General features: G+C 41.9%; 1 protein-coding gene across 1 annotated transcript; it reads left to right on the forward strand.

Moving 5' to 3' along the window:
* togaram1 (TOG array regulator of axonemal microtubules 1) lies at positions 1-26596 on the forward strand. Its single transcript, XM_088926071.1, has 22 exons — positions 1-1125; positions 8395-8521; positions 13899-14018; positions 14637-14918; positions 15906-16180; positions 16544-16785; positions 17075-17175; positions 17373-17540; positions 17922-18011; positions 19493-19671; positions 20204-20405; positions 21040-21264; positions 21511-21634; positions 21758-21863; positions 21991-22226; positions 22518-22676; positions 22794-22920; positions 23017-23132; positions 23440-23620; positions 23948-24167; positions 24567-24653; positions 25375-26596. The coding sequence occupies exons 1-22, from the start codon at positions 106-108 to the stop codon at positions 25629-25631; spliced, it is 4644 nt and encodes a 1547-aa protein (XP_088782197.1). The 5' UTR covers positions 1-105; the 3' UTR covers positions 25632-26596.
* The last annotated feature ends 266 nt before the right edge of the window (positions 26597-26862 follow it).

Raw genomic sequence — 26862 nt, forward strand, 5'->3', positions numbered from 1 at the left:
ATGCTGAGACGGGGCGTCCAAGACCGCATCTCTTCGCCGAGGAGCAGTAAAGGCTTTTAAAACATACCCGTTTATTCCCCTCACTAGTCTGAGGTCCGACAAAAAATGAAGTTTGGAATGATTCCTCACGACCTACACGAGCAGCTTCTGGACCACAGTAACTACCAGAGCAGGACCCATGGGGTTGAGGAGCTGAAGAACATTCTTTACGACTCGGACTTGACCTCCGTGCCCCCTGAAAACATTGTCGATTTTATCGGTTTCTTGCAGAGGCTATTGGATGACACCAACTTCAAAGTCCTGTACGGTACCTTAGAAGTCCTTAATCTGCTGCTTGTCAAACTGGGCTACCACGCGGAGCTGTACGTTGAAAATATCGTTTACGCCGCCGTCAAAGTCCTGGGGGATACCCGCGCGGTGACCAGGCACGAATACATCAAAGTTTACATGCAGATGATGCGAGTTGTGAGGCCGCAGGTTGTGCTGGATTTTATGATGGGGCAACTCAAGCACAAGAACTCTCGAGTCAGGGAGGATGTCATCAATATCATCACAGCTTCCATCCTGACCCACCCGAGAGGGGGCTTTGACATAGACAGGCTGTGCTACGCCGTGGCGCCCTGCCTGGCAGACAGCAAAAGGAAAGTCCGGCACGCAGCCCTGGAGCTCTTCGCGGTGTTTGCCTCCTACTTGGGCACTGGCAAAATGCAGCCTCTGGTGAAGGCTGTGGACGAGGTGGAGCTAAAAGGAGAGGTGGAGGGTTTGATGGCAGCCGTACAAGCCCGGATAGCCAGGCACATCCTTCCCAAGCTGACCCCCGACGGGACCGTGGAGTACGCCATGACCATCCCAAAGCCGGGCCAGCGGCGCGGACCCCAGTTCGGGTCCGGGGCCGATCTGGAGTGGGTGATCGGCGGGGGGCGCACCCAGAGCGCGCAGAGTCACCGATCGGAGTCGGATTCTGAGCCGCCATCTGGTTACGGGAGTCCCGGCTGCTTCCTGGACGAGACCCCGGCGCACCGAAGGGTCCTGAGCGCCGGCAAAGGGAAAAACAAGCTGCCGTGGGAAATGGAAGGCCTTCCCGCGGCGAGGACGTCCCCCCAGGTCAAGACCCCCGGCAGGAAGGTGGGTTTCTCCTGTAGGCGTAGTCAATATGTTTGATGCATGCAAAAGTTAACCTGAGTGACGTTGGAGCGGAAAAGAGAGGGAACGAGACAGTATGAGGAGCAAGACCAGCGATGTCTTGAGAGCTCTTGAATCCAATCCCATGTTGTGAGATACAATCTGCTTTTCATATTTGCATCCGTTTTGCAGTGGTATAATTAAAACAGCCTCTGAAAAGAAAGAAACCAGAAATGGTGTCTCTCAAATTAAAGAATTAAGATGTGCAATTGATTAAGTCATTACATCATTTTTGTCTTCATCATGGGATAAGAGTGAATCTGGAGAATGTACAGTAACTGTAATTGATGTCATATTGTGATGCATTGCAATGTCATCATTACGGTTTCTGTTAACTTTGCTTGTTTTTTCATCTTTTCATAAACCGTGTGTCATCAGGGTGGCAGTAGGTTAATTGGCTTCTGGGAAAACTGGCCCTGGTGCGATGGACTGGCATACTGTCCAGGGGGTATCCTGCCCTGTGCGTGTTACTTGCTGGGATAGGCTTCAGCTCCCCTGTAACCCTGAACTGGATAAGGTGGTTAGAAAATGGATGGATGTATGGCATCATTCAAAGGCGTCAGATATTGTTATTATGGTTTTAAGTCTTGACGCAACAGCACTAAAACCAGTCAATCAATAATTCATTAAATCAGTCAGATTGCAGTCAGAGCTGATCATTAATCTGTTTAGCCATTTATTAAATCAGCTGTGAAATTTGCCAGTAATTTATTTATTAACCAATGAATCGGCTCAGTTTATAAGCCAGGAGGACACTTAAACAGTCAGCCATTTAATTGCTATGTATTTATGAAAAAAAGATTCATACCAATAATTATCCATTTTAATAAATTGTTTATTAATTAATGTATTCAATTAATAAACAATTGAATAAATCAGTCATTCAATAATTTAGCCATACACCAAATCAGTTTCATAATCAATAAAACAGTTATTTAATCATCCATTATTGAATTGTTTTATTATGGTTTGTATAATCAATCAGTTATTTAATCAGTCAGCTTTTTAATAAATCAATTGTTTTATCAGTTTTAACATGTTGGCATGTTAGTCAAATGTTTAGTTAGTTGATTAGCCATTTAGGTAACCAATACAGCTTGCAATTAATCATCATTCATTGTTAGGCAATCACCATCAGGTGTCATAGATTCATGGTACATTATTTCCTGGCAATTTTCTTATCAGATTACCAGACCAGTAAATGCTGTGCTTTCTGTAATAATCATACATTTCTATATATTTATGAACACATATTGTTTTTAATGTTATATCTTTAGACAATCAGATTGTAAATGAAAAATGTAACTTTTAACAATAATAATAATAACAACAAGAACATTAATGTAACAAGACACACAGTTGTTGTAAGAACCTTATTTTTCAATGAAAAATTTATAACACAAGATAATTCAATAATCTCAACCTCATCTAATTGTGTTCCTTGATGTAGTTTTAAAGGAGCTTTGATTTTGAACTGTGTATCATTTGTTTAATGACAGTCTATGTCTTGCATCTCACATATAGCTTGCCCTGTACCTATCCTACAAGCGTTTTTATATCTTCTTGTTTGGATGTGGTATCTAGGGAGCAGTTGGACATAATCCACACTCCATGCAGCGCATGGCTCATATAACGTTCAGGCAGGTATATTTAAAGCAAGGTGATGACTCTTTGATTAAATTAGCAAAATGGTAAAGCCTATTATATAAAACCACTTTATGTATATTTGCAAGTTTAAAGTTGGGGAGGCTATTTGTGGAGGATAACCTTGGTGGTTTGATTTGGTGTGTGAATAAGCTGCAGTACAGTTAATTCAGTAAGTTTCCAAGGTACTGGGCATCTACCTGTTTTGCTGATGTTTTATATTGAAATGCTCTTTGTAATATGGTGAGATCACATTACACCCCAATTTAGTAAGAAGACAATTCCTTCAGAATTTTTTCTTAACATTCTTCCTGTCTCAAATGAACAGGCCATTGATTAGTATTGTCAAGGATCTCTCTTAAAAAAATAAGTAAAGAGCCTTGATACTTAACTACTCCAGAAAAAAAGTCTGGCTTTGAGGCAGAATTTAGCACCCTCTCCTTCTGTTGTCACATTTCAGGCTTCTTCTGGGAATACTAAAAAAAATTATATTAGTGACATACCATATCATTTCAGTTCACACAAGTGCTGTTGTTTCCTGTATCATTTAATTGTAGGGTCTGCTCTGTGTCATATGTTCATGTAAATTAGCTGTAATGCTGTAATCCTGCAATTGAAATGTCTCCTGGTTGTGTTTGTTTGCTGCAGTGTGTGCTTTGAAAGCTATAGACTGATTGCTAAGGGCTGGCTGATGACTCACTCTTGAAATATTGAATGCATATATTTAGCTTTTCCCAGCTATGCAAAGCACAAAGTAAGGCAGCTCAATGTATGTAATTTTGGAAGAGTTGCTCTGTTCTGTGTTCTGACAACAAGGCGTGCTTGGGATAGTGTGATAAACCCACAGTGTTTTCTGTGATAAACCACAGTGTTTTCGACTTCAGATCCTTTTTTCTAGAGCTCTGATCAGGGTGCATAGGATCAACTGAATAGCGTGCTGCAGTACTACCTGCCTGGGAGCTTGTACAGACTGGCCTCCCATTACTTTGAAAAAGCCCTTCATCTCTGGTTGAACCAGACCAGTTCCAAAAAGCTTCCAACACCACTTGTACTTCATTAGGAAATGAAGGCTTTTCCGTCATTACAGTATTTTTCTGTAAGCAAGGACAGAAACATAGGGCTGGACTATTTACAAGGTTCTGTCAACATAAGACCCACTGTTTATTCACAATCGTAACTGAGATCACTGAGAGTTAAGTCTTTTTAATGTAATCAGAGACAAACAGGAAGGATTCCATGCTCTAATATTGAATTTGATTTATGTATTGACATATTGGCTGTTTTCTGGAGTAGTAAACTAGTACAATAAGGGGCTGGTAAGTGATAAGCCCACACAATGTTTTCTGGTGATCTCACCTCTTCTACATTCTCATAAGCACTGGGGTATCTTCTTACCCCAGTGTTCAGTCTCTGGTGCCGACCAGAGATGAGCTTCACACATGGGCCCCACTGGCTCGCTTGTTGGAGGAGATACACTACACCCAGCTTTGACAAGACAACTTGCTCATTAATGATTGAATGCTGCCTTTTGAAAGTCAGTACATGGCAGTAAAGCAATAGGTATGATTTGTAAAAATGCCACAGGTAACGAAAGCATGCTGCAGCTTATTTTTCCACTCAGCATTATTTCTGACACGGTGTTGCTCAGTGGTTTTGGCCTTCAAGGCCGAAGGATACTGTCCAGCATTTATCTTGCGCAAAAGCAGCAGAGGCTGATTGCGAATACATTTTTCAGCTGTTGCTATGATACAGTGAATGCTTTAGAGCAGAGGGGGAGATTGCAGTCGCCCCCCCACTGGAATGAGTCAGAGCCAGGTGAAACTGGCAGTGTGCTGGAGGCGATTGCTGATTAAAGTAAAACAAGAAACTCACATCTGTGCTTTCATACCTGGGCAAGGTGCTTAGAGTGGAGCTCATGTGCGGTGAAGACTAGTCCTTGAAAACACTGAGAATATAATCAGTCATTATAGCTGTGGGGGTGGGAGTAGGGAAATCGGCAGACTTTGAATTTATATAAATGATTGCAGCTGAAATAAAATATTGTACAAGAAAGTTATAATACTGCATGTTTCGGAGCACTATTCTGACAGCCTCGTGATGGTTCATAGGCAGGCTCCAGCAGAGCTTAGTGTCAGTTTTCTTTTTTACGATGACGGGCTTGCACTGTTTCAGTGAGTGGGGTAGCGAGCCATGTCTGAGTATTGAATGTAATTCAAGAAAGGATTTGGCACCGTGACCAGCCCACGCTCGGTCAATTGTACACCCCATTCTTTTTTGACTGGGGGACCCGGAACAGACAGCATGACTGAAGATGTTTATCAGGGAGTCAGACAGCCTTTGCTCACTATATCTCCCTAATGGATTAAACTCTGAGCTTTCTTCAACTTCGGAAGTGCTGTTAATCCCTCACTGAGAAACCTTACTCCTGGTGCTGCTGTGTTGACTGCCCTTGGTGATCGGCTTTGGGGAAATACAGTTCATGGAGATGAAGAGGCCAGTTTAACCTACTGCACTGATCTGTTGAACAGTGATCTCCAATCCAGGATTCACAAATTCACAAAGAACCACATATTGCCCTTATGTATGTATTTTTTTTGGCTTGTCAGAATATTAACATTACTGTTTTTCATTTCTCATGTATCTTTGTGTTTTAACTTATCGTTGTCTGATTTGAACTAAGCTTTTTGTTTCTAAAAATGGACATAAATGAAACTATAGCCTTTGACTGGGTAATCTGAGCACTGTGGATTCTTCTTAATTATCACTTCCATTCAAATCCTTATTATCTAATCTCACTGATTGGATGTTATTTTGTGGTGAAATAATTGTTTTATGACTGACGTAAGTTTTCATAATCAGATCTGAGAGATACTCCAATAAATCAAGTGCTGGCAAGCCTTCTGTGCCCAAGATAATCAGTATGCAGGCACAAATACCGCTTTGTGGTATATTATGTTTCTGTGTGTTCCTCTAGTTACATACAGTACAAGTGCTATTTTCTGAAGATGAGCTGGGATCATGTTTCCCAATAAATCCTGATAGACTATGATAGACTGTGCTGTGAAAACAGGAGTGAGGACTGTGATAGATTTGAAAGAGTGCCATGGTGCAGTTTTCATCACAGATGTAGTACATGAATAACCAATATTTTCTTCTTCTGCTGGGGGTAGTGCAGTGTGATTACCCTGTAAAATAAAACGGTTGTTAAAAGCTCTTATTAAAAATTTGTGTGGCGGTGTGCCTGCTGTATTGGATTACAGTCCAATTAGTTGTAGTGTATTTGAATGAGTGACCTAGTTTAGCATTGGAAACCTAACAGACGTGATCTTTGTATCAGTTCTTTGTGGGGTCACACAGTAACAATAATGGTTCCGGGTTTCCCTACTTGGCTTCTATTGCACTGGTTCTTTTGTGTATTTTTACATCTTCAGGTAGTTTTGGTTTTTAAATAGAGGTTGCCTATGTAAGATTGTTTTGTACAGATAAAAGACCTCTGTTGTTAGCTACTGTTAGGGTTAGGTTATAGGCTTTCAACATTTAACCTGTAAAATTTCATTACTACGGTGATTGTGGGAATTTGGATATCTTTTTGTTACTGGAGTAATCTTTTTCTAACTTGATATAAGCAGCACCTCACAGTTACCATCCTACTGGAATAGGATTTTTGTACTGTATATTTTAGCGTTACTGATCAACTGCCAGACCTGAAAAAAACCTATAAAGCTTTGCTTTATGCCCGGAAGACCCTGCCTCTGTGTTTCATTTCCTTTTTATTTATATACAGATGTCCTGAGGATTCTTATTTCTTTTACAATGGAGTAGTGCATGTAAAGGCTTTCGAAGGCCATTGACTGTTTATTACGGCTGAAACCTATGTGTAAGAAATAGTTCATTTGTATAGATCAGTGTGTCATCCTTTCTCCTTTCTCATTGATAAGTTTTTGTTAATTTTGGACACCAAGTGTTCCTGTCTGGTACGTACTCCAGTGCCAGCTGAGAGCTGATAACACAGGCACAGCTTGTCATAAGTGCTTCGATTGTTATGAGAATTGGGGAATTGTCCGACTTCCAGCAATAACCCAGCCTGTGTTTCTTTTTTTAAAATCAAAACTACTGTAAAGCCTCTTTCTTCCCACTGTGAATGGATTAATTAGAGAGAGAGGAACCTATCAGTGGGCCATCACACACTTGTTTGCTTAGGTCCAGGAGATTTGTCACCAAACATTCAATTACTAAGAACCACAGGGAAAACCTCCCCTTCTCTGTGGATTTATTCTATTTTGGGATGGACAGTGCGAAGTTTTCTTTTTCTGCCTAATTGGTATTGTTCAAATCACAGAAGCCTCTGAATACATTTTAAATTTAATGAGACAGCTGTTTTGAAATGCAGGCACATCGTAATATTTAATGCTGTGTTTCTTGTATTTCTTACTATATGTGTTGTGCCTAGTGCAGTTTAAAAATAAAATTAGAAATGTGGGGATTGAACCTTTTCTTGCAGATGCTGAGGAATGAGTAAAAACAAGGTTTAGGCCCTGGTCAGAGGGAACTATGCTCAGTGACGACTTCTGTGGCCCACCATGCTCTTCAGATGAAAACATGGAGGGTTTCTAGGTTTCTTTTAAAATGCTGAAGACGGGGATCACTTAAGCTACCATTTAAGTTCCACTTGCAAATATCAACATTCTTTAACCACTGATAAACTGGGTTATCGTTACAAATATACCTTCCTTTTTAAAAAGTAATATGTGCTTGTCATTTTAAAGTATTCATATTCATTCATATTAATAAAATGTTCATGTAAAACAACTGCATTCAATAAGTCCTGCGATAGGCATTTTGTACAAAGAGACAGCAGTAACTACATGTTTGCAGTAACTACAGCAGCCCCACCATGTCTCCAAGCAACACAACTCGTCAACAGCACTTCTTTAGAACAGCTGTAAATGTTACACAATTGGAATGCTTGAGCCTCTCCAGGTTTTGTTGCATCCTGGCTTATATAAATTGTTTAACAAGCTGTGGGACAGAAAGTGACCTAGCTAGTCTAGTTGTTGTCATTTTGTTTTATTCAGGTGAAGTTTATATTCTCCCGAACAGCATCTACAAATATGTACATACCATACTAACTGTTGTTGTGGTACTTGATGTTATTACTGAGCATACATGGGCAACATTACAGCCCATAGAGACCAATTTGATGGATCATCTGTCTTCATTGTTACTATTTTAATGAAAGCAGTAAATCAGTCCTCAGGTTCCTCTACTCCGATGAGGTGAAAGGGGTGAGGAACATGGTTAAAGAACAGCTCAGTTTGAAAAGAGTCTTGTATGGAAGGGTCATTTCATTGTACATTTTAAATATCTAACATTCTGCTGATATCACTGCCTGTTGTACTCTCTTACTCTTTCTCTGTAAAATTAATGTATATAATGTATACAATCAACACGGTTAAAATACAGGGAATCAATTATATTGACAAGAAAAGTCATGTATAGTCTGGATACTCACAGTATCTATCAGTACTATGAATGAACACTAAGAGTTTCCTTGTTGCTGCTTTGCAGATTTCCAGTGAAGATCCCCAGTCTCCCAAACTGAGTGGCTCCTCTAAGATGCCAGTTAAGGAAGACCTGCACTTTACTGGAAAGTTGAATAACAATCAGGAAATCACAAACAATTTCAAACGCTCTGGTAACTTGATTTTTTTTCTGGACTATAAATTTGAGTGTGAAAGAATGTTTCTTTTGAGACAGAAGTATTACATCTATACATTATGGAGTTGAAAAAATATACAGGAAGTCCATCTTTCTGCTGTGTTGGACAGTTTTTCTAATACTGGAACCATGTGAAGAGATGATTGTGTTTCAGCAGAGCAGGTAGTTTACAGTATGTCCAGATTAAATCCATACTCAGTGGTTAATTGTTCAGATCTGTTTGCTGGAGGCTTTTTGGGATAATTGATGAATTGATCTCATGCAGGTCTGTATAGAAATGTTTTTAATCTTCCCTTCTCTTGTTTGCTAAAAAAGGCATGTATGTCATGCAGCATATGTTGGCTGGGCTGGGGGAGATGCTGGGAGTGCAGATAATTGGAATTAGGACTAAATAAGTGATGATGTTTTGATTGGATTAACCTGATTTAATCCAGATAACCAGCATGGCCTGGCTTGGTGTTTGGATGAAGGTTGCAAATTTCCTGGTGTTTAACTCCCCTGTCCCTGGCTGTTTCTACACCCAACCATTAATGAGAGCACAACAGCTTGCTCAGAAGGCATCTGCCTTTCAGTTGGGAAGTAGTGATCTTCCACTCCACTTTATTTACTGATCACTGCAAGAAAGTAACAAGAGGTAGAAAACAGAATAATTAAATGAATTGAAGAACCTAACTATTTGGTGCCAATTGTGTTGAAGTACAGGGAGATCTATTAGAGATCTCCTAGTTTCTGTCACTAGAGATGTAATATCCCCATGGTGCCAATTAAGGAAGTGCAAACATCCTGCACACTAACCCCACTGTGAGCTGAATTTCTTGGAAAAATCATACTAACATGTACAACTTTTGTAGTGTTTACTTGAATTTCAATTGGACATTTGTAAATAGTGTCTAACATGCGTATTTCAAAAAGGGACAGACCTGGTTTAAGGATGTTTTCATTAAGTACCTCATTATTAATGAGGTAATGTTATTACCTCAGCTAGTGCTTACACTATGCATACATTGGCATTAGAAGACACACAGTGCTAAATGTGATGCATCAGGCTGCTTATCAAATTTGAATGTTCACCCTGCAAAAACACTTGGGATAGGTATGAGAATAGCTCACCAGTGGGGCCTGTGGGGCCAGAAATCGCTTTCATAACTCAGGAAATGTAGCTTTTAACAATTTACAGCACACATATGAGTTTGTTTGGTGTTTTCTTGGCTTGGTGTTTTCTCATTTTCAGGTGGCTACAGTTCCACTGCAGTGCAGAGCTTCTTTTAATTCTACTAATGGATTCATTTCGAGGGGATTCAGGGGGTGTACAGAAGCAGATTGCCAGGTGCTAAAAAAGTCCAAAAGTGGTGTTTTCTCTAGGTTCATGGGAAATAAGCCCCTTTCCTGCATGTGAACCCATTTCTCCTAGATTTATGTCAGTCCATGATTCGTTACTAGTTGATGTTCCTTAAGTGTGTGTTGTTTGCTGTCAGCGTATTGGGACAGTTCAAAGAATAGATCATCAGAAAAATTAGCTTCACTGACTCTATTTGAATAGGTTCTGTAATTAAGTGCCCCAGACTGTCACTGAAGTAGACAACCAGAACCATGTGGCATAATCTTGAAATTAAATTTGTTATTCCATCTGTTCATCAGAAAGCCACTTGTTCCATTTCTTATTCCAAAGATTTAGAAGTAATCTCTACTACATCCCACTGGGAGCACTACAGCTACTGTGGAAATCCCGAGTTCAGGAGGATGATTATTTTTCACCTTCACTCGCAGAATAACAAATTGCCTTTGAAGTACCAAATGGTAAGAGTCTTATGCAGCAGTTCTCACGAGGAGAGCTCAGCTTTGATTTGAGGCACAGTGAAACAGAACTGCTGTGAAATGCAAGTGTCAAATGTTCTGTACTTCTCACAGTAAAGGAGGTGCAGAAGTGCCTTAGAAATCAATGCAGTGATTGCTTTTTGATGTGAGTCAGGAAAGGCAGTGAGATTTTCCACTATCACTGATATGTTGGGTATAGTGTCCTGCAAAATTATTCAAACCCTTCCTATGCCGTCCCATTTTGTGAAATTAAACTTAATATTTTATTCAAAATTGAGGGCTCGGGATGATTATACTTAGCATAATAATCTAAGTAACTGTCAGTAAATTATTTTGATGACATAAGTATTTAGATCCATTATCTCATTATGTGGTGAAAGCACTTTGGCACCAATTACAGCTGTAGTTCTTTTTTAGTCTAAGTCTCTACTAACATTGCATGTCAACTTGGTGCAGTTTTTGCCCATTCTTCTTGTCTTATGAACTTCAGATGTCAAGGCGTTCCACAGAATCTCTGTAGGATTCAAGTCAAGACTTTGAGTGGAGCACTTAGTGTTAAACCAGCTTCAGGTTAGGTTAAGTCTTGTGCTTTGGATCACTGTCCTATTACAAGTTGAATTTCTAGGTCCCAGCTTTAAGTCTGAAGCAGGTTGTCCTGTAAGATTTGAGAGTAATTTGCTCCTCTATGTTCCCATCAGTCTTGACAAGCTTCCTGGTCCTTGCTGATCAGAAGCAGAACTATTATCATAATGCTGTCACCATCATGCTTAACAGTAAGGAGTGTGTTTACTGAGTGTTCCACTATGGTGGGTTTGCATGAGATCTGACACTTTCCGTTTAAACCAGGCTCTTTCAGTTTTGTCTTGCTTGATCATAAAACCTTTTGTCAGATTTGCAGTAGCACTTAGTTACATTGTTGCAAACCCAATGCAGGATTTGAAATATTTTTTGGTTCCATATAACCCCCTTTGTGGAGTGATGCTGCCTAGCTACTCAGTTTGGAAGGACAGCCTGGTCTAGTCAATGTCTGGGTACCTTTGACTTCTTAACAATCAATGCGATCATACCCAAAGAATATATGAAGGGTTTTTCAAATATTCTTACTCCTCTTCTGGTATGTGCCTTTATGGAACTCTTTCCCTGAGTAGTCCTGAAAACTCCATGTTCTTTATGGTTGAATCTTTGATTGACAGACACTATTTGACCAAGGAACCTCACAAAGACAGACTGACATCACTCAGCTAACTGCTGCTTTCTTTTTGTTTTGTACTTTGAATGTGTGAAGGAGGTTGCAAATATACCAAAAATTAAGTTGTACCTCAAAATGTCTTGACAACAAGCTTTAAAACAACAAAATGTGAAAACTGTGCAAGGTGATACTCGCAAGGTTATAAGGTACAGTATATGCATGAGAATCATTTTTGTGTGATTTAGAACTCCCATTTAAACCAGATATTTATCACTTCTTTTTGTAGCAATCCAAAGGAATGGAGGATTTCTGTCTGGTTTGTAGTGTATACATTACAGTGCGTATGACATTCCAAAACCTGGTAATCAGAGGTTAATGTAGTGCAAGGGCTTTTTCCCCTCTTCCTCTACAGTTGTCAGCTGTTCTTTTGTATCCTGTTACCTAGTTTATACTGCAGTTTATAATAGTTTGAATATTCTTTCTGAGAAAATTGTATGTTTCTCCACTATGGGGCTTCTTTTCTGGCTATGTTGTCATAAACAAAAAGTGAAACAGATGAGAGGCCCCGGGTTTAGAGAGATGACTCTAACTGGGTATGTGAGGGACTATGCGCAGTGTTCTTGGCAGCGGAGCGTGAGGCCCTTTGTGAGGCACTGTTGACATCTCTTTGAGCTCTCTGGGCAAGATGGGGCTTGCTTTTCTTTTTAATATGCACTGCACTGTTTGCTTGTTGCATTTCACTGTGCATGCTTAGCAGACAATGCCAGAATAAGTCTTGCTTTGGCTTTCCCATTTTAAATGGATTTTAAGTGGATATAAAAAGTCTACACACCCTTATTGAAATTGCAGGTTTTTGTGATGTAATGCCAGAAATCGAGATAAATCATGCCAGACATTTTTCCGTCTTTAATATGACCTTGCAACCAAAACAATTCAAGAGAAAAACAAATGGGTAATTATTTGTATGTATATCAGAAATACAATAATTTTTTTTTTTTTATATAGTTATGTGCCGGTGTGTGGTACATGGTTTACTGCTAAAGAATAATAAACATTAAATAACACAGTTTTTATGATCCCTTATTTAAAAAGACTTACTACTCTTGATGATGACAATATCATCTGTTTATAACAGTAATAGCTTCTGGTTTTCACAAATTCCCATCATATTATTGTTCTTTTCTAATTGGAGGTGCCATACTTCGGATGATATGTTTAAGCGATGTCCAGAATACTTAGTCTTTAAAGTTCCATGGCACAGTTTGCAGTTGGATCTTCAACTGTAGGAATGTTGAGCACTCATGTTCTCCCTTACTTCAGCTGGGGAAGTCATTTCCCTACTTCTCTACCTGGTCAGCTGTGTAGTGGGTCTCCTGCTGCATAACAGCTGCTGTGCTCCACTCAGGTGGGTACTGCACTTCAGAGGTGGATATAATGGGCCTCCTTTCATATATATAGCACTAAATGCAATTATTTATAATGATGAAACAAGTGGTTGGTCGTCTTAAATAAACCATATACTGTAGGTCGGTCCCTTTTCAGGCCATAAAGGCCCATGGGGGAATGGGGGGCAAGGGCCATCATTTTTCTTGACCATCCGAGACTGGAGGTGGAGGTGATGTGGTCAGCATCATGCTCTGGCAGGCCTATTACCCCCAGAAGGATTAACCCCCCGGTACTCACTTGGAAAGCAGGCTGAGTGGACCTGGGAGCCGTCTGGAAGGAATTAAAGCAAGCTACATCACCTGCCTCTACCTGGGATTGAACCTGGGACCTTCCGGTCAGGAGCTAGACGCCCTTGTCGTCTGAGCTACCACAGCTCCAAATAAACTATATAACATCCATTATTTTAAGTGTGGCCTCACCAATGCAGACTGAGATCTCAGCCCTTCAGCCCTCTGTATTGCATTCTAGAATCGAGTCCGCTACTGTTCTGGCCTTGATAATGCTCCGTCAGGGAGATGCTTTCCTTTTTTGAAGAAAAAAGAGTTGAAGGAATATGTCTGTAGAGTTTGACAATACACTCTTGTCTGAATCGTACTATTGCCACACCTGTAGAGTAATAATGTCTAATTGTTTTCCAGGATCCCTCCTTTTTCCTCATTGCAAATGAGAGACACACTACCCTTTATACTGCGTTTCAACCACAACAGGTCTACTTTAGTTCAGTGTAAATGAAGGGCCATACATTGTGTTTTGTCAGGATTTGTCACTGGAAACACAATAGTGATGGAATCTGGTGAGCCCCAGTGACTAACATGCGTGCATGTGGCAGTGATGAACAAAATCCAGCATGAATTTAGCCTGGGTAACCCCACATGCCTTGTTTCCTCCCACTTTGCTGTCCCAGAGCCCCACCAGCCCAGGATCTCAGGAAGGAAAGGGCTCTTGGGAATGTCCCGGAGGAGTGGGAGTGTGGACTCTGACCTGCAGTTCCTGGGGTCCAGTAATCCTTCGGACAGAGAGAAAGGTGAGGTCACGGAGGAGCATCATTTCATTACTCCTAACTCTCGCATCTAGAGAGCAGAGTGTCAACAAGGAGAAAAGCATTGCTTTGAACCCCTGATTTCGCCCTCCCACCAGTACACAGAATAATGAAAAGGAAAATAAATCATTTTCAATGTGAGACACTGATGTTTACCACAGAGGTGAGAGGCTGTGAGGTGTTCAGAGTGAAAAGCACATTCAGGATGAGGAGCCCCAGTGTCACAGCAGCTATGCTGATTCAGGGTTTCATTTCTTGTGACTGACCATTGGACACTACTGGTCTTTTCTTTGCTTTCTCCAAAAAGATAGAAGTGATAGAAGTAACTCGACCTTTAGATTGCAAATGTTTAATATGATTTTATTGCTTATCTTGGCTACACTTATTGCCAAGGTACTTAAATGTGCAATGCAGACATGTATACCATATATGCATTATTGAATACATTAGTCTGCAGCTATGTCCTGGTCTTTCAGAGAATACCAGAACTACTGTAACGATAATGCTAAACCGTTCAATAATTTTGATCCTTCATGTGTTTCAATACGTGTAATAGCCAGGCAGAGTGCTGGTGACTCAGAGAGTGCTGGCTTGTTTTAGCAGCTCCGGTCCATGGCAACATTAGTCGGCCTCCAAGGACTCCGCGCCCTCTCTGTGGACACCCCGGTGTAGAGCGCACCTTCTCCCTGCCCTCCAACCCTGCAGCCCAGGGAGCCCTCATCCTGCCCTCCTACCCACTGGCACCAGCCGCTGGAGGCCAGCTCGCCTCTCCGCCAGCTCGCAGGAACGCAGACGCGGCTGTAAGCATGTCCAGCACCTGGCCCAACAAGAGGGAGAACAGCCCCAGGTGCAGAGCCCCCAGCCCCTGGTCAGAGGACGGTTCAGGCAAGGACACCCTTCTGTCCCTTTCTCTACGCTCAGTAGGTTTGTCCAGCTGTTCCTGCTTAAGTGATACAGAAACCTTAGTGCTGACGATTTGACAATTTGACCTTTTAATGCAAACCTGAGGAGACATAAGTGACTATGATTAGATATGATTTATTCTTGTGGAACGAATCCTAATTATGAAAGTGGAAGGAATAGTATTAGCAAGTAGTGGTGTTTGATTAGTAATGTATTGAAAACTGAAGTATAGAAATCATACTGGTTAATAATTTTAGGTACGCATTTTGCTTTTGAATTAAGGACTGCACTTAGCGAGCCTTCTGGAGCATAAGTAAGAAAGACAATCGACTGTATCATTACCTATTTTCTGTCTAAACTGAGTTTAGGGAAGGGATTTGAACTTCATAGAGTGAAGGGACATGGGCTTGGCATGCAGTGTTTTATCTGTTGAGTAAGGAGGCTGTTTCACATGGATAATTCCTGAGGTCACGACCACAATTCATCTAGTTTAGCATATTGTTCTCCGTCTAGAAGTGTTTAATGAACCCCATCGAAGCATGACCTAATGGAAATACTTCCACGTGAGGTAGGATAACATTGCATCAACCTTGAACTGCATACTCATAGCTAGATGATTAGCATAGCAGTGCATTCAGATTTCTGCTAAAGCACTTGTCTAATAGTTTACTCTTAATTTTAACAGTAGCAAAATGTCTGTGGATGATTCCACCTTTCTGCAGCTTTTATATCTTTACTCTGCAGTAATGCTCTGTGTTAATAGGAATGGTCATTATGGGGCTTCTCAGCACCACTAAAAGTATGTTAGAATTTGGTTATCTCTCTTTATTCCTCTGTACAGTTAAATCACTAAATATCCCTTGAGCCTATACAAATATATGCCTTTTATACTAAATATCTTAACTTGTTCCTCCACACTTTAACCTTGTATGTACAGTGTATGTAACTACTGTCTTCTATATCCTTCAGGGGAAACCCAAGAAAGATGGTCCCCAGTGCCTCTCAGAGCATCACTGGTGCGCTCCCCATCTTCCCATCGCGTCCTTAGTGGAGCCAAGCCTGTGCCCCCAATCCCTCGAGGCACCAACCCCTTGCCTGACAGGGCCCAGGGGACACCCCAGGAATCAGAAAAGACCGGCCAGACAGGGAGTCCTTTGGAAAGACCAGCAGAGAGGAGCCTGCAGCTGGACCTTTCTCACCTGAGTCTGAAGGATGGAGAAGAGGAGCTAGTGGACCGTGAAGAGGTCCGAACACTCATATATAGTCCTTGTGTCCATCTGGGGGATGGAGGGATGGTTAGATCATAAAGCATCCAAATTACTTCTTGTAAGGAGCAGAGGAAAAACATTGCTATTTTTAATGTGATGTCAATAAGAGTTTAGTGCAGTGACATGTTGATTTATGGACAAGCGTAGTGTCGGTGTAAGTTCATGTGCTTTTTATTTTCATAATTCATTTTTATTATTTTTTTAAAAGTACTTTCCCCAGTCATCTGTGTTTTGATTTGCAGAAAATTTACGCTAATCCCTGTTTTTGCACTGGTATTGTGCAGGTGTGTAAGGGAGGGCGAAGTGACTTTTTAAGCCCTCTGTTTTTGTGTACTCCAGATGTTGAACTCTCTCCGGTCACTGAGGTACAGTGCGGCAAAGAAGCGAGCCAAGCTGAGTCTGAGTGGCTCGGAGCCCGACCCCGACAGCCCTGACTCGGCTGTGAAGCTCGAGCTGGCCCTGGATTCGCCATCTCAGACCTCACCCCCTGTCACCAGCCCGCTGAGCGAGAGCGGCCTGTCCAGTCTGCAGGATTCGCTCAGCTCACCCCCACACACCACCCCCTGTGGCACTAAAGCCAGGTAAGTCCATGGATCGTGTCCTGGAACACAGCTATGGCATCGATGCACACTTAACCTACACACAGCTCTAACACACATAGCCTGACTGTTGCTGAAAAACAAAGATTCTCACACAAAAAAATAGACTGAAATCATCACTTATTTAACACGGTCAGAAAGTTTAAAGTTTATGCTGCACTATGGTTCAAAATGGTCCCGATTTACATATACTGAGCTCTTAAGGCACAGCTAAAGACAGAACAGGCTGCAGTGCTCATTGTGTACTGATGTGTATTTGTCTTTCCTGCAGTTCTGGGAGTTCCTCTCCTTCTGTAGCAAGGCCCCGCGTGGCCAGAGTCTCCTCTGGGAAGCTGAAAGGTGCTGCCAATGTGGAGTACAGCCCCAACCAAGGTACCAACAGCTGGAGATGATCTGTGGGATGTTGCATGCTTTGAAACCTGCCATAGCTTCTGCGAATATGAAGGATTTATTTAGTCATTACAGATTTACCTGGGTGCAGAGTAGGGCTCAAGCTCTTTACCATATGTGCTGTTTGTGAAGGTAGGGAGGTAAGGAGGGTGCTCAAGCATGTGAACGGGATTTTGCAGGGGTGACATTCCGGGACAAAGTGACCTCAGATGTGAGCGTAGTGGGGCAGAGGCTGGCCTACTCTAACGGGCCTGCTGAGCCCGAGGAGGTCAGGCAGAGAGAGACGTCCCCACCTGTCGTTAGACCCTTGGGTCGAGAGCCCCTCAGAGCACCCAGACCCCCCAGAGGTGAGTTGACAGGATACGTAATCTAGAGTTTCACTACATTATATGAATGTTTCTAAAGTAGATTATTCAAAATAGATCTTTAGTTTGAATACAGGTGTTCTGGCTGAGAGATTTAATGATTTAGAACCATCGAGAAAATTTGCCAGTCAAACCCAAAATATTCAAATCAAGTTGCATTCTAAACAACCAAATGCCTTTAATGCATCTAAATAATACTACACAAGGGACTGTTTGGTGATATAGCTACCAGAAAGCCTGTCTGATTGAAGTATTATAGGTGGAACATACTTTATATTATTTGGTTTTATTTTAATAAACCTGAATGACTGTAGACAATTCTAGACCATTACATTCTATTCTAATCCATTCTTTCTGTTCCAGGGTCACAGGGGTCAACTGGGACCATGCAGCAGATCAGCATCAGTCTGGCTTCTCCTGCTGATGGCATGTCTGAAGGCATTATAGGCAGAGGTCAGTCTTCTTTCCACTTTGAGCATGGTTATTTTTGGAGCTTGTGAATAGAAATTGATCTGATTGTGGACACAGAAGACCTCTCTAGAATAGGATGCCTGGATTCTTTGAGCTTTCTGCTTGTACTCCTCTGCTGGGGAAGGATTCCCTGCTTGTGTTCTTCAGTATTGAGGCCTTTTCATTCCTAGACTGAATTCTGTACGCATACCACAATTATGGAATAATCTGTGAATATGGTTGGTAGTTTAGACTCACCTCACTTGGCATCTTTAGATAGGTTTTGAACTTGTGTCTCCAAGAGGTTGGAGACTCCCTGATCAGGGGTTATCTGTAGACCTCCCTCCTAAAGGTAAAAAACTAACTTAGAGTAAAGTGAGAGTAGGTATGCACAGATATAACGGGAAGAGTTGGAGAAGTATTTTCTGTCTCTAGGAGAGGGCCTGTGTAGTTTCTGTCAGATGTACCACTATTATTTAAATGTGGATTATCTTGATGAATCTTTTATGTTAAATCAACTCAGAGGTCTGTGAAATTCATCATAGGTTCTGTCCTGTCTTCCTGGTGCGTTGCTGTGTTTAATATAGCAACTGACTACTTAACATTTTGAGCCCCGTCCTATTGTTCTGGTGGCGGGTGCTCTCGCGATGCCTGGGGCCTCCTGGTTGCCATGTAAACAGAGCAGAGTGTCCTAGCACAGCCGACTGAAGCCTGACAGTGTCTCACACTGAGGACTGCGGATATTGGCAGAAAGTTGTGGAAATTCGTTTTTCATGATTTCTGCAAGTCATTAACACTTCACAACCAAATGGGACACACTCTGTACGATTCTTAATAGAGCTTTTAAAATGAAGCGCTGGAAATTTCTAAATGGTAGGTAAGTAAAAGGGCCTTTTTTAAAAAACAAGATAGTGAAGGATGTTTCCTGCAGGAATGATTGTTTCTAATTTGCTTGAATAATCATTATTTCTTATGACATAGTTCAGGTGGGTAGCTGTGTCAGCATGTGTAGGCTGCAAAGGAACAAGTAAAGGTTTATTCCATGCTGAAAAGAGAAGAACGGAAAAACATATCGGCTGTGGAGCAACACACCTAAAGAAGGCTCCATAGCCAAAACGTTGTGTTTCCTTTCTTCTCTTTTCAGCAGGGAATAAACCTATTACTTATTTCTTATGACATGTCTTTTTTCTATTGCATGCTTCTTTAGGGTAGTTCTATTTCTTTTACAGTACCTCCTGCACTGGGATGGTAATATGTACTTTTATAAATGTTTGTACGATACTGAAAGAATTGTCTGTAAGCTTTTCATAAGGAAGAAAGGAAAATCAAAATTGTAGGTTGGGCGATGGTAGGTTAACTGTTTAGCATTTACAATTTGGATTCTTTGTTGTGAACTGTAGATCAGTGTGCTGTGTGCTGGGCTGTGCTGCAGGTGCTGCAGGTGTTTCTGAACAATATGAGTGCCATTGTTCTGGTCTCCACAGGAGTGTTTGGGAGCTCCGCTGCAGTGGCCTCTCAGCAGAGTGTGATGTCATCCTCTGAGTGTAGTAACAGCATTGGCAAGGCAAGTGTTGACCCCCCAGCAGGCGTGTATGGACACTCAGTCCAGCACAACAGTCACACCTCCACAGCCAGGGAGGAGCCGGAGATGATGGAGGACGTGGTGAGTAGGAAGCCGTCTTACATCAATTCTTACATCTAGTTTCCCTCCTGTGTTCACACGCCTTCTGTTGTGATTTAGTAGGGGGCACTCGTGGGATTTAAGTCAAGAGAAACTGCCAGTTGTAATCAGTAAGGTGTTCAAAGAAATTAAAGAGGTAAAATTAAATTAAAAAATCAGGGACTGGCACCAGAAAATGTCTAAAAGTTAAATAATAACACACTTGGCTGACACAGCTTAGTTTCAGATGAAAAAGACTTACTTACAAGACACAGACATCACTTTATTTACTGTACACAACACAAAAGAGTGATATTTGTTTCCGAATCTTTACCCTTTTCTGTTCTGATCCCTTGTCTGTGGGGACAGTGAACAGTGTCTAGACTTTGTGTTTTGTGGTGCAGTATAATGGAAAGCATGTGGAAGCTCACGGACATGTGTAATAGGCAGGGAGGAGTTGGATGGCTGGAGCATTAGGCTGTGAAATGGTCAGGGCTGAGATTCAGTTTGGCTGGTTTGCTGGGCTGGCATGCAGGATAAAGTGAAGCTGTCAAAGTCGGCCCGGGACAAAATGAGGCAGCGCCGCCTGGAGCAGGAAGAGCTCCTCCACATCCAGAGCGAGCGGAGGAGGGTGGAGAGCGTTAAGGAACGTCTGCGCATGATCGGGGGTGATGGATCTGCAGAAGAGAGGAATGAGCTATCATCCCCGCCTCAGAACAGCCCCCGTCATGCTTCAGGTCAGAGGCCAAACTGCGATCACTTCTCTCTCTCTGTCCCTTGTTTTTAACATCTGCAGGTGTTCTTGAATTTGAATTAAGGCTTAATGATGGAATTTTTCATCAGCTTTTCTACACTGTAAAATCAGTCATTCTGAAGGGTTTTTGTATGTGGTGCCCCACATCTTGGATGTTTTTCTAATTGCTGTGAACATGATCGCACTGAGTTCATTTCAAATAATTGGACTTGGTTTGCATTGATTCACACTGGAATATTGTCAGTTGCTTTAGATGCATTTTAACTTAATTTATTTCATTTTGAAATTCATGTGGTACATTTTTTATCAGCCACTTTGGGGAAAAAAAGAGGTAATACCTTTGTATCCGTGTTTTATCAAACTGCATCTGAATTTTATTTTTTTCATTGCTGTAATCCAGGAAAATGTCTTCATGGGTCTGTTATCGTATATTTAATTTTCTGTTTGAATTGAGTCCCTTGTTTTGTTAATATTCATGTTTGTAAAGCAAACCATAACATCTTCCATTGGTCTCAGTTTTTCAGTTTGATTAGTTCTTCCAACTACTTGGACTGGACCAAGTAAGAAACAGCTCCAATGTGAACATAGTGTAATGGCAAATTTTCTTTCTCTGGCAGGTTGGAATTTGAATGGCAAGATAATTCAGAAGTCCATGACTGAGTCTCCACAAGAGAACAGCCCTGCCAGCCCCAGAGGACCCCTTAGTCCCATCTTTGCGCCCAGCCCTATTCGACTCTATGGCCCTCCCACCCCTCCTGCACTTAAGGGGCCTTCCAGCCCTGCTCGTTTGAAGAGATCCTCCAGCCTGAAGAAGGCTCGTTCCTCTCTCTCACACAGCTCAGGTCAGCAGACTAATAAACGGCTCTTTCTGTTTCCTGACCTTCAAATCTAAAGGTGGTCTTCAGATCTATAGAAGGCTGAAGAAAGAAAAAAGTCATATTCATTTGCAGTCCACAAGTGAGCCACAATTTTGTTAATACGCAGTCAACAGTGAGCCCTTGCTTGTATTGTTTAATTATGTAGTTAGTGATGGATTTCCTACTGCTTGGTCCCTCACTAATGTTCCCCTACTCTGCTGTGGTCCCCAGATGAGCTGTCCCCTGGCCCTCGAGCGCAGAGGAAGGAGGGCCCAGAGGCCCCGGAGCTGCGGCCTTTCTCTAAGCCTGAGCTGGCACTCAACCAGGGCCTCCAGCTTCTGGCCTCTGACGACTGGTAGGCAGAAAAAGATACAAGCGAATTTGCGGTCCTTACTGTCTCTACTTTTGACGTAGTGTCTCGTGCCTTGCTCTGTCTTGCATTTGGGTTTATATATTTCGTTCCTCTCACTGAATTCAGGGAAAGGAAGATTGAAGGGCTGACCATCATAAGGAGTCTATCCCAGTATCACTCTGATGTCCTGATGAGCAGACTGCATGATGCCTGCCTGGCCGTCATACAGGAGGTGTGCTGCCTAGTTTTTGGTGATGGATTTGTATTATTGCTCCTAATCGATTTAAGCGAACTCTGAAATAGGTGGAGGTTTATGGAGGGTGATTGAGAGCGGGGTGACAGCGTGCCTATTTGTCCAGGTGAAGAACTTGCGGTCAGGCGTGTCTCGGGTGGCAGTGGTTTGCCTTGGAGACATGTTCACTCACCTGCAGAGAGGGATGGACCAGGAGCTGGACGGCACAGTGAAGGTGCTGCTGCACAAGGCTGGAGAGTCCAACGCTTTTATCCGGCAAGATGTGGACAACACCTTGGACTGCGTGGTGCAGAGCTGCACCCCTACGCGTGCCCTCAGCGCACTGCTGACCGGCGGCCTGAGGTGAGGACAGCCTCAGCACACACGGGTGAAACCTCAGGGTCTGACTCTCCAGAGTTATTATTAATCATACTTACTTTAAAATGTGGCTGTACAATAAATGTTTTCAAAATTATATTGGAAAATGTAAGATTCCTCAATCTGCAAAAGTCCAGAAATGAACCAAACTACTCAGAACTATTCAACTCCTCATAAACTTTGAAAAGCCAGTCCCTCACTGCCTGGTTAATGAGAAGTAAGATGTGTTCCCAAGTAACGTAACTGCTCACTGACGTAGCTGTGGTGTGTGCGCAGCCACCTGAACTCTGTAGTGCGGAAGTGCACAGCGCAGCACCTGGCAGACCTGGTGGAGAGGATGGGCCCTGGCCGCCTCCTGTCTGGCACCAAGGACCTCACCGACCGCATGCTTCCTGCAGTCGCCCGGCTGGCACAGGACTCATCCCAGGAGACCAGGTCAGGATCCACATGCTCCACAGACATTTCCTGGACGAGCAATGCTCTTCCAACAAGAATCCAGAATAAGATGGGTGTGTCCCACTGTGAGGTGTCTCACACAGTTTTTTTTTTCAGATACTACGGAAGACAGATGCTGTTTTCATGGATGACCCATCCAGACTTCGACAAAATGATCGAAAAGCACTTGCAGCCCAAAGACCTGATTACCATCCTGGATACCGTCAGCACCCTCAGGACAAAGGTGCTTTTCCTCCTACGTGTTACTGTGCATTTGGGGGGTGTGGCAGCAGGGCCCTGTCCGTGAGCTAGTGTGATGCTAGTCATTTGATCTTGACAGGGATTGGGAGAAATGCCCCTTGACACCCCCTCTGCAAGGGGCCGGCGCTCCCTCCCAGGTAGCGGGACAGTCCGAGCATCATCATTGACCCGGGAGCCACGCAACATTGCTGCCAGGTAGGCTCTCAGACACTCCTGCCTGCTATCCCTTCTTTCTCAGGATGCACTTGGCAATGAGCGACAGTTTTCCACACGGGAAAAAAAAACACATAGTTAAACAAGTTTTCATTTAACACAAAATGTATTTTTCACCTGCTCACAGTGACTTAGCTCACCTGCTTTAGTCATACTTTCCAGCTAAAACAGATCACATTTCTGATGTTTGTGTATCTATTAAATGCTTTTAGTCATTTTCTCTTAACTGTCCTATCGGAGAACTCCAGATATGGAGGAAACGACAGCTTGCGCTCCTTGTTCCCTGCAGAGAAACTGGGGAGAACACTTGGAAGCCCAGCCCGCGGACCCTGGTGGATAAGACTGAGTACGTCAAGCAGCTCACTGGTCTGCTGGGTGCCAAGGATTTCCGAGACCGCACCAAGGGCATCGATCAGCTCCTCGATGACTGTCAGCAGAGCCCTGACCTAGTGATTGCCAACATGTTCCCGGTAACTTCAGCTTCACTAATTCACGAGAGGCTAGAATTATGCTTGACTTGATTAGAGGCTAAAATTAAGAGGGCATGATAAGATGGTAAGATGGTTTGGAGCTTGATTAGATTTGATTTCTACATAGCTTGGAGCAACTGTACTATGTCCCTCAAATAACTACATCAAAATGTTTTTTGTTTTGCTTTGCCTTAAAAAGAAAATAAATAATTCCTAAGATAACTTTAACTGAAATATTTAAAACAATCTAGCTGTGCTATAAATAAAGTAGAAGATAGTTAAAGGTAATAAGACTCTGTTAAAGATTGTCTCATCTTTCATTGTCAGATTTTTGATGCCTTTAAATCTCGTCTACAAGACTCCAACAGCAAAGTGAACCTCCATGCTCTGGAGTCCCTGCAGAAGATCATTCTGCTGCTAAAAGACAATCTTGCCCAGGTTGTCTACATCCTTGTGCCGGCTGTTGTAGAAAGCAACCTCAACTCCAAGAACAATGCAATCTACAATGCAGCTGTCAAAGCTGTTCAGACTCTCATCCAGAACATTGGTGAGGCCCCACATATCACTTCAGTTAGGGGCCATCGCTGGTCTCAGACTTCTCAGGACCTCATCAATCTGAGCTTTACCGGTACTACAGCATCGTCTTAGATGCCAACCTTTAGATGCTCTAGACACGACTATTTTAGCTTTTCCTCAGGCTTCAACGTGTTTTAATGAGACTTTTGTCATTCATTACAAGCCAAAGTGCATAATTAGTGGCATTCTAATGAAATTCAGTCCCTAGTGGAATATAAACTGCAGATTTGAGTGTACTGTGGAGTGACTCGGTGCGCCCCTTTCTTTCATTACAGCAGGACAGCTGTCTCACTGCTGTGTTGCCATTAGTTTCGTTTGGACTGCAGGTTTGAGGTGTAAAAGCTGAACTGAGCTCTTTCTACTGTTCCAGATAACACACTACTGCTCCAGCCATTCTGTACCAAGGCCCAGTTCCTCAGTGGGAAGGCCAAAGTGGACATGATTGAGAATGTTGCAGGTAGGCCCCAGCTCCAACAATACTGAAAGCTCTTGATATAGTGAAAAAGATGACCTGGAAGACTGTTCATTTGTGAATGATTTTTTTTGTACCATTTTGTGATTCATTGGAGACTGCATCTGCTAGCATTGTCTTCCTTTTTTTGACCCATTAAACTGAAATAAGTGTTTACTCCCCAAATTTCAAACTAGAAATTTATAATACATTGATTCTGTGCTATATTAAGTATTAACATACAGTCTTCGTGCGGGGGCCAGTGTGTGCAGTCTCCATTTTTTATTTAGCTCTTAATGATTAGATTAGCGCGTTATTGGCTTAATTGGATTGATTAAACATCTTCTCTCAGGTTTGTATTTGGTGTTGCTTGAATTTAAAGAGACTTAGAAAACATGCACACAGCAGCCCCCCAGGACATGGACAGGAGATTCCCAAAATAGAAGGGCAAAGAAACGGACTTGCTCCATCTAGAGGATGTACAGTGCAGTGATGTCCATTTGTAATAACTCACAGCTGCCTCCATCAGAAAAGTATGGTATCCCAGAACTCCATGTGGCACTTATACTATAAAATCGTTTTAAATTTTTGGTTTTCCGATTTTAAGATTGTTTTGCTTTCAATTTTATTTTTTAATTTAGAAATTTACTGTCACAAATATCATCCTACATAATTATGGACAAATCCTAGGATGTTCTAAAATGAACATTTAAGGTTTGTTTTCCAGATCTGGTGACAGAGCTGTATCCCCGAAAGCCCCAGCTGGTGGAGCAGAAAGTCTTGCCCTTGTTGTGGCACCTGCTGGGCACCTCCGGGGGCAATGGTGCCCTGCTGGGTCGCGGGGGGAGTGTGCGCAGCGCCACTGCCAAGCTGTGCCGAGCCCTCCTCACTCACATGGGTCCCGGCCTGGAAGAGCACGGTGCCATGCAGCCCCCACACATCTCGAAGGGCCTCCGTGAGCTGCTCGGCACCATCTCTACCTGACGTCGGTCACAAAAACGCAAAGCCTAAGACGGTAATAACAAGAAATGGTCAGATTTTACTTGAAGATAGAGAAGACGTTTCTCACAGTGCCTGCAGTTTCTATTTTACAACAAAGAGACTTTGGAATACCCTGTCTTGGGGGGGGAAGAATAAACATTTTTTTACATCTGAATAAGTAGGAAAATAAAAGAATAAAGGAAAACATGGCTTCAGTTGGTGGTATCAGGTTTTTATTTTTTTAACGATATGCTCTTTTGCACTTTGAAAAGTGGTACACTATTATGAACGTTATCATTGTGTGTCCTTCAAACACGAACTTATATGATGCTGCAGAACGTACCATTTAAATGCACAATACATAAGGACTTATGGATGTATTTTTGTTTTAATTTATATTATATATATATGTCATTGTTTTGTGATATTTTCATGAAGTGTCTTATTGTAACTGGGGTTTTGTGTGATAAAAGTCAGGAATCGTGCTGAAAACAATGTTTTTCTTGCTCTCCAATTTAATTGCACAGTATTAGCTTAATCTTGCTGCTGTTATGTGGAATTATGTCTTTAATCTTGGCTTGGCTTTTGAACATAAAACATCCAGCTATGAAGAGGTATTCAGAGTTTCTGTAATAATGTGTTACAGTTTTGGGATTACCAAAATTAAACATGAAACAGGAAAAAAGTGAATATTTTTGTTACATATATTTTAAATGTACACAGATGCCTAAATCAAGGAGCTAACGGTGTTGGATTTAAAGTAATTATACTTTTGTGTGTTGAAAAATTAAAACGATCAATCTTTAAATTATGAATTTATACAGAGGCCGGTTATGTAATTCTCAGTAAGAATAGTGCCAGTTCTAATATAGCTTTTCAAAGAGTTTCCACACATAAACCGTACTGTACTTGTTTTAGACAGAGAAAAATGTTATATAAATATAAATAAATGGATCTATTTCTGTAAATTGTTTTTGCTTCTATTTTTTATGACTTGCAGGAATCGGGTTCCAGTAGTGTTTCCAAATTTCATGTATTAACAACACTTAAGCAAGTGCCTGCTATATGAAATAAAATATAATAATGTTTACATCTGTGCTCTTCACATATACTATATGGGAGAATATTATAATTGATCTGAAATAACTTACACAAAATAAACATTTGTACAAAGAAATATCTAATTTTCACATTAGTTACATTAGAAAAAAGAAAAGGTTCAAAAAGTAAATTG

The sequence above is a fragment of the Atractosteus spatula genome, chromosome 9 (assembly GCF_055471065.1).
Source record: "Atractosteus spatula isolate fAtrSpa1 chromosome 9, fAtrSpa1.hap1, whole genome shotgun sequence".
Lineage (NCBI taxonomy): Eukaryota > Metazoa > Chordata > Actinopteri > Semionotiformes > Lepisosteidae > Atractosteus > Atractosteus spatula.

What these genes read in the sequence shown, in the direction of transcription:
- togaram1 (XM_088926071.1), top strand. Translation starts at nt 106, where the DNA reads ATGAAGTTTGGAATGATTCCTCACGACCTACACGAGCAGCTTCTGGAC. An exon ending in CTGGTCAGAGGACGGTTCAG is followed by an intron (nt 14,919 to 15,905) that starts GCAAGGACACCC and finishes TATATCCTTCAG; the next exon opens with GGGAAACCCAAGAAAGATGG. An exon ending in CCACGCAACATTGCTGCCAG is followed by an intron (nt 23,133 to 23,439) that starts GTAGGCTCTCAG and finishes TGTTCCCTGCAG; the next exon opens with AGAAACTGGGGAGAACACTT.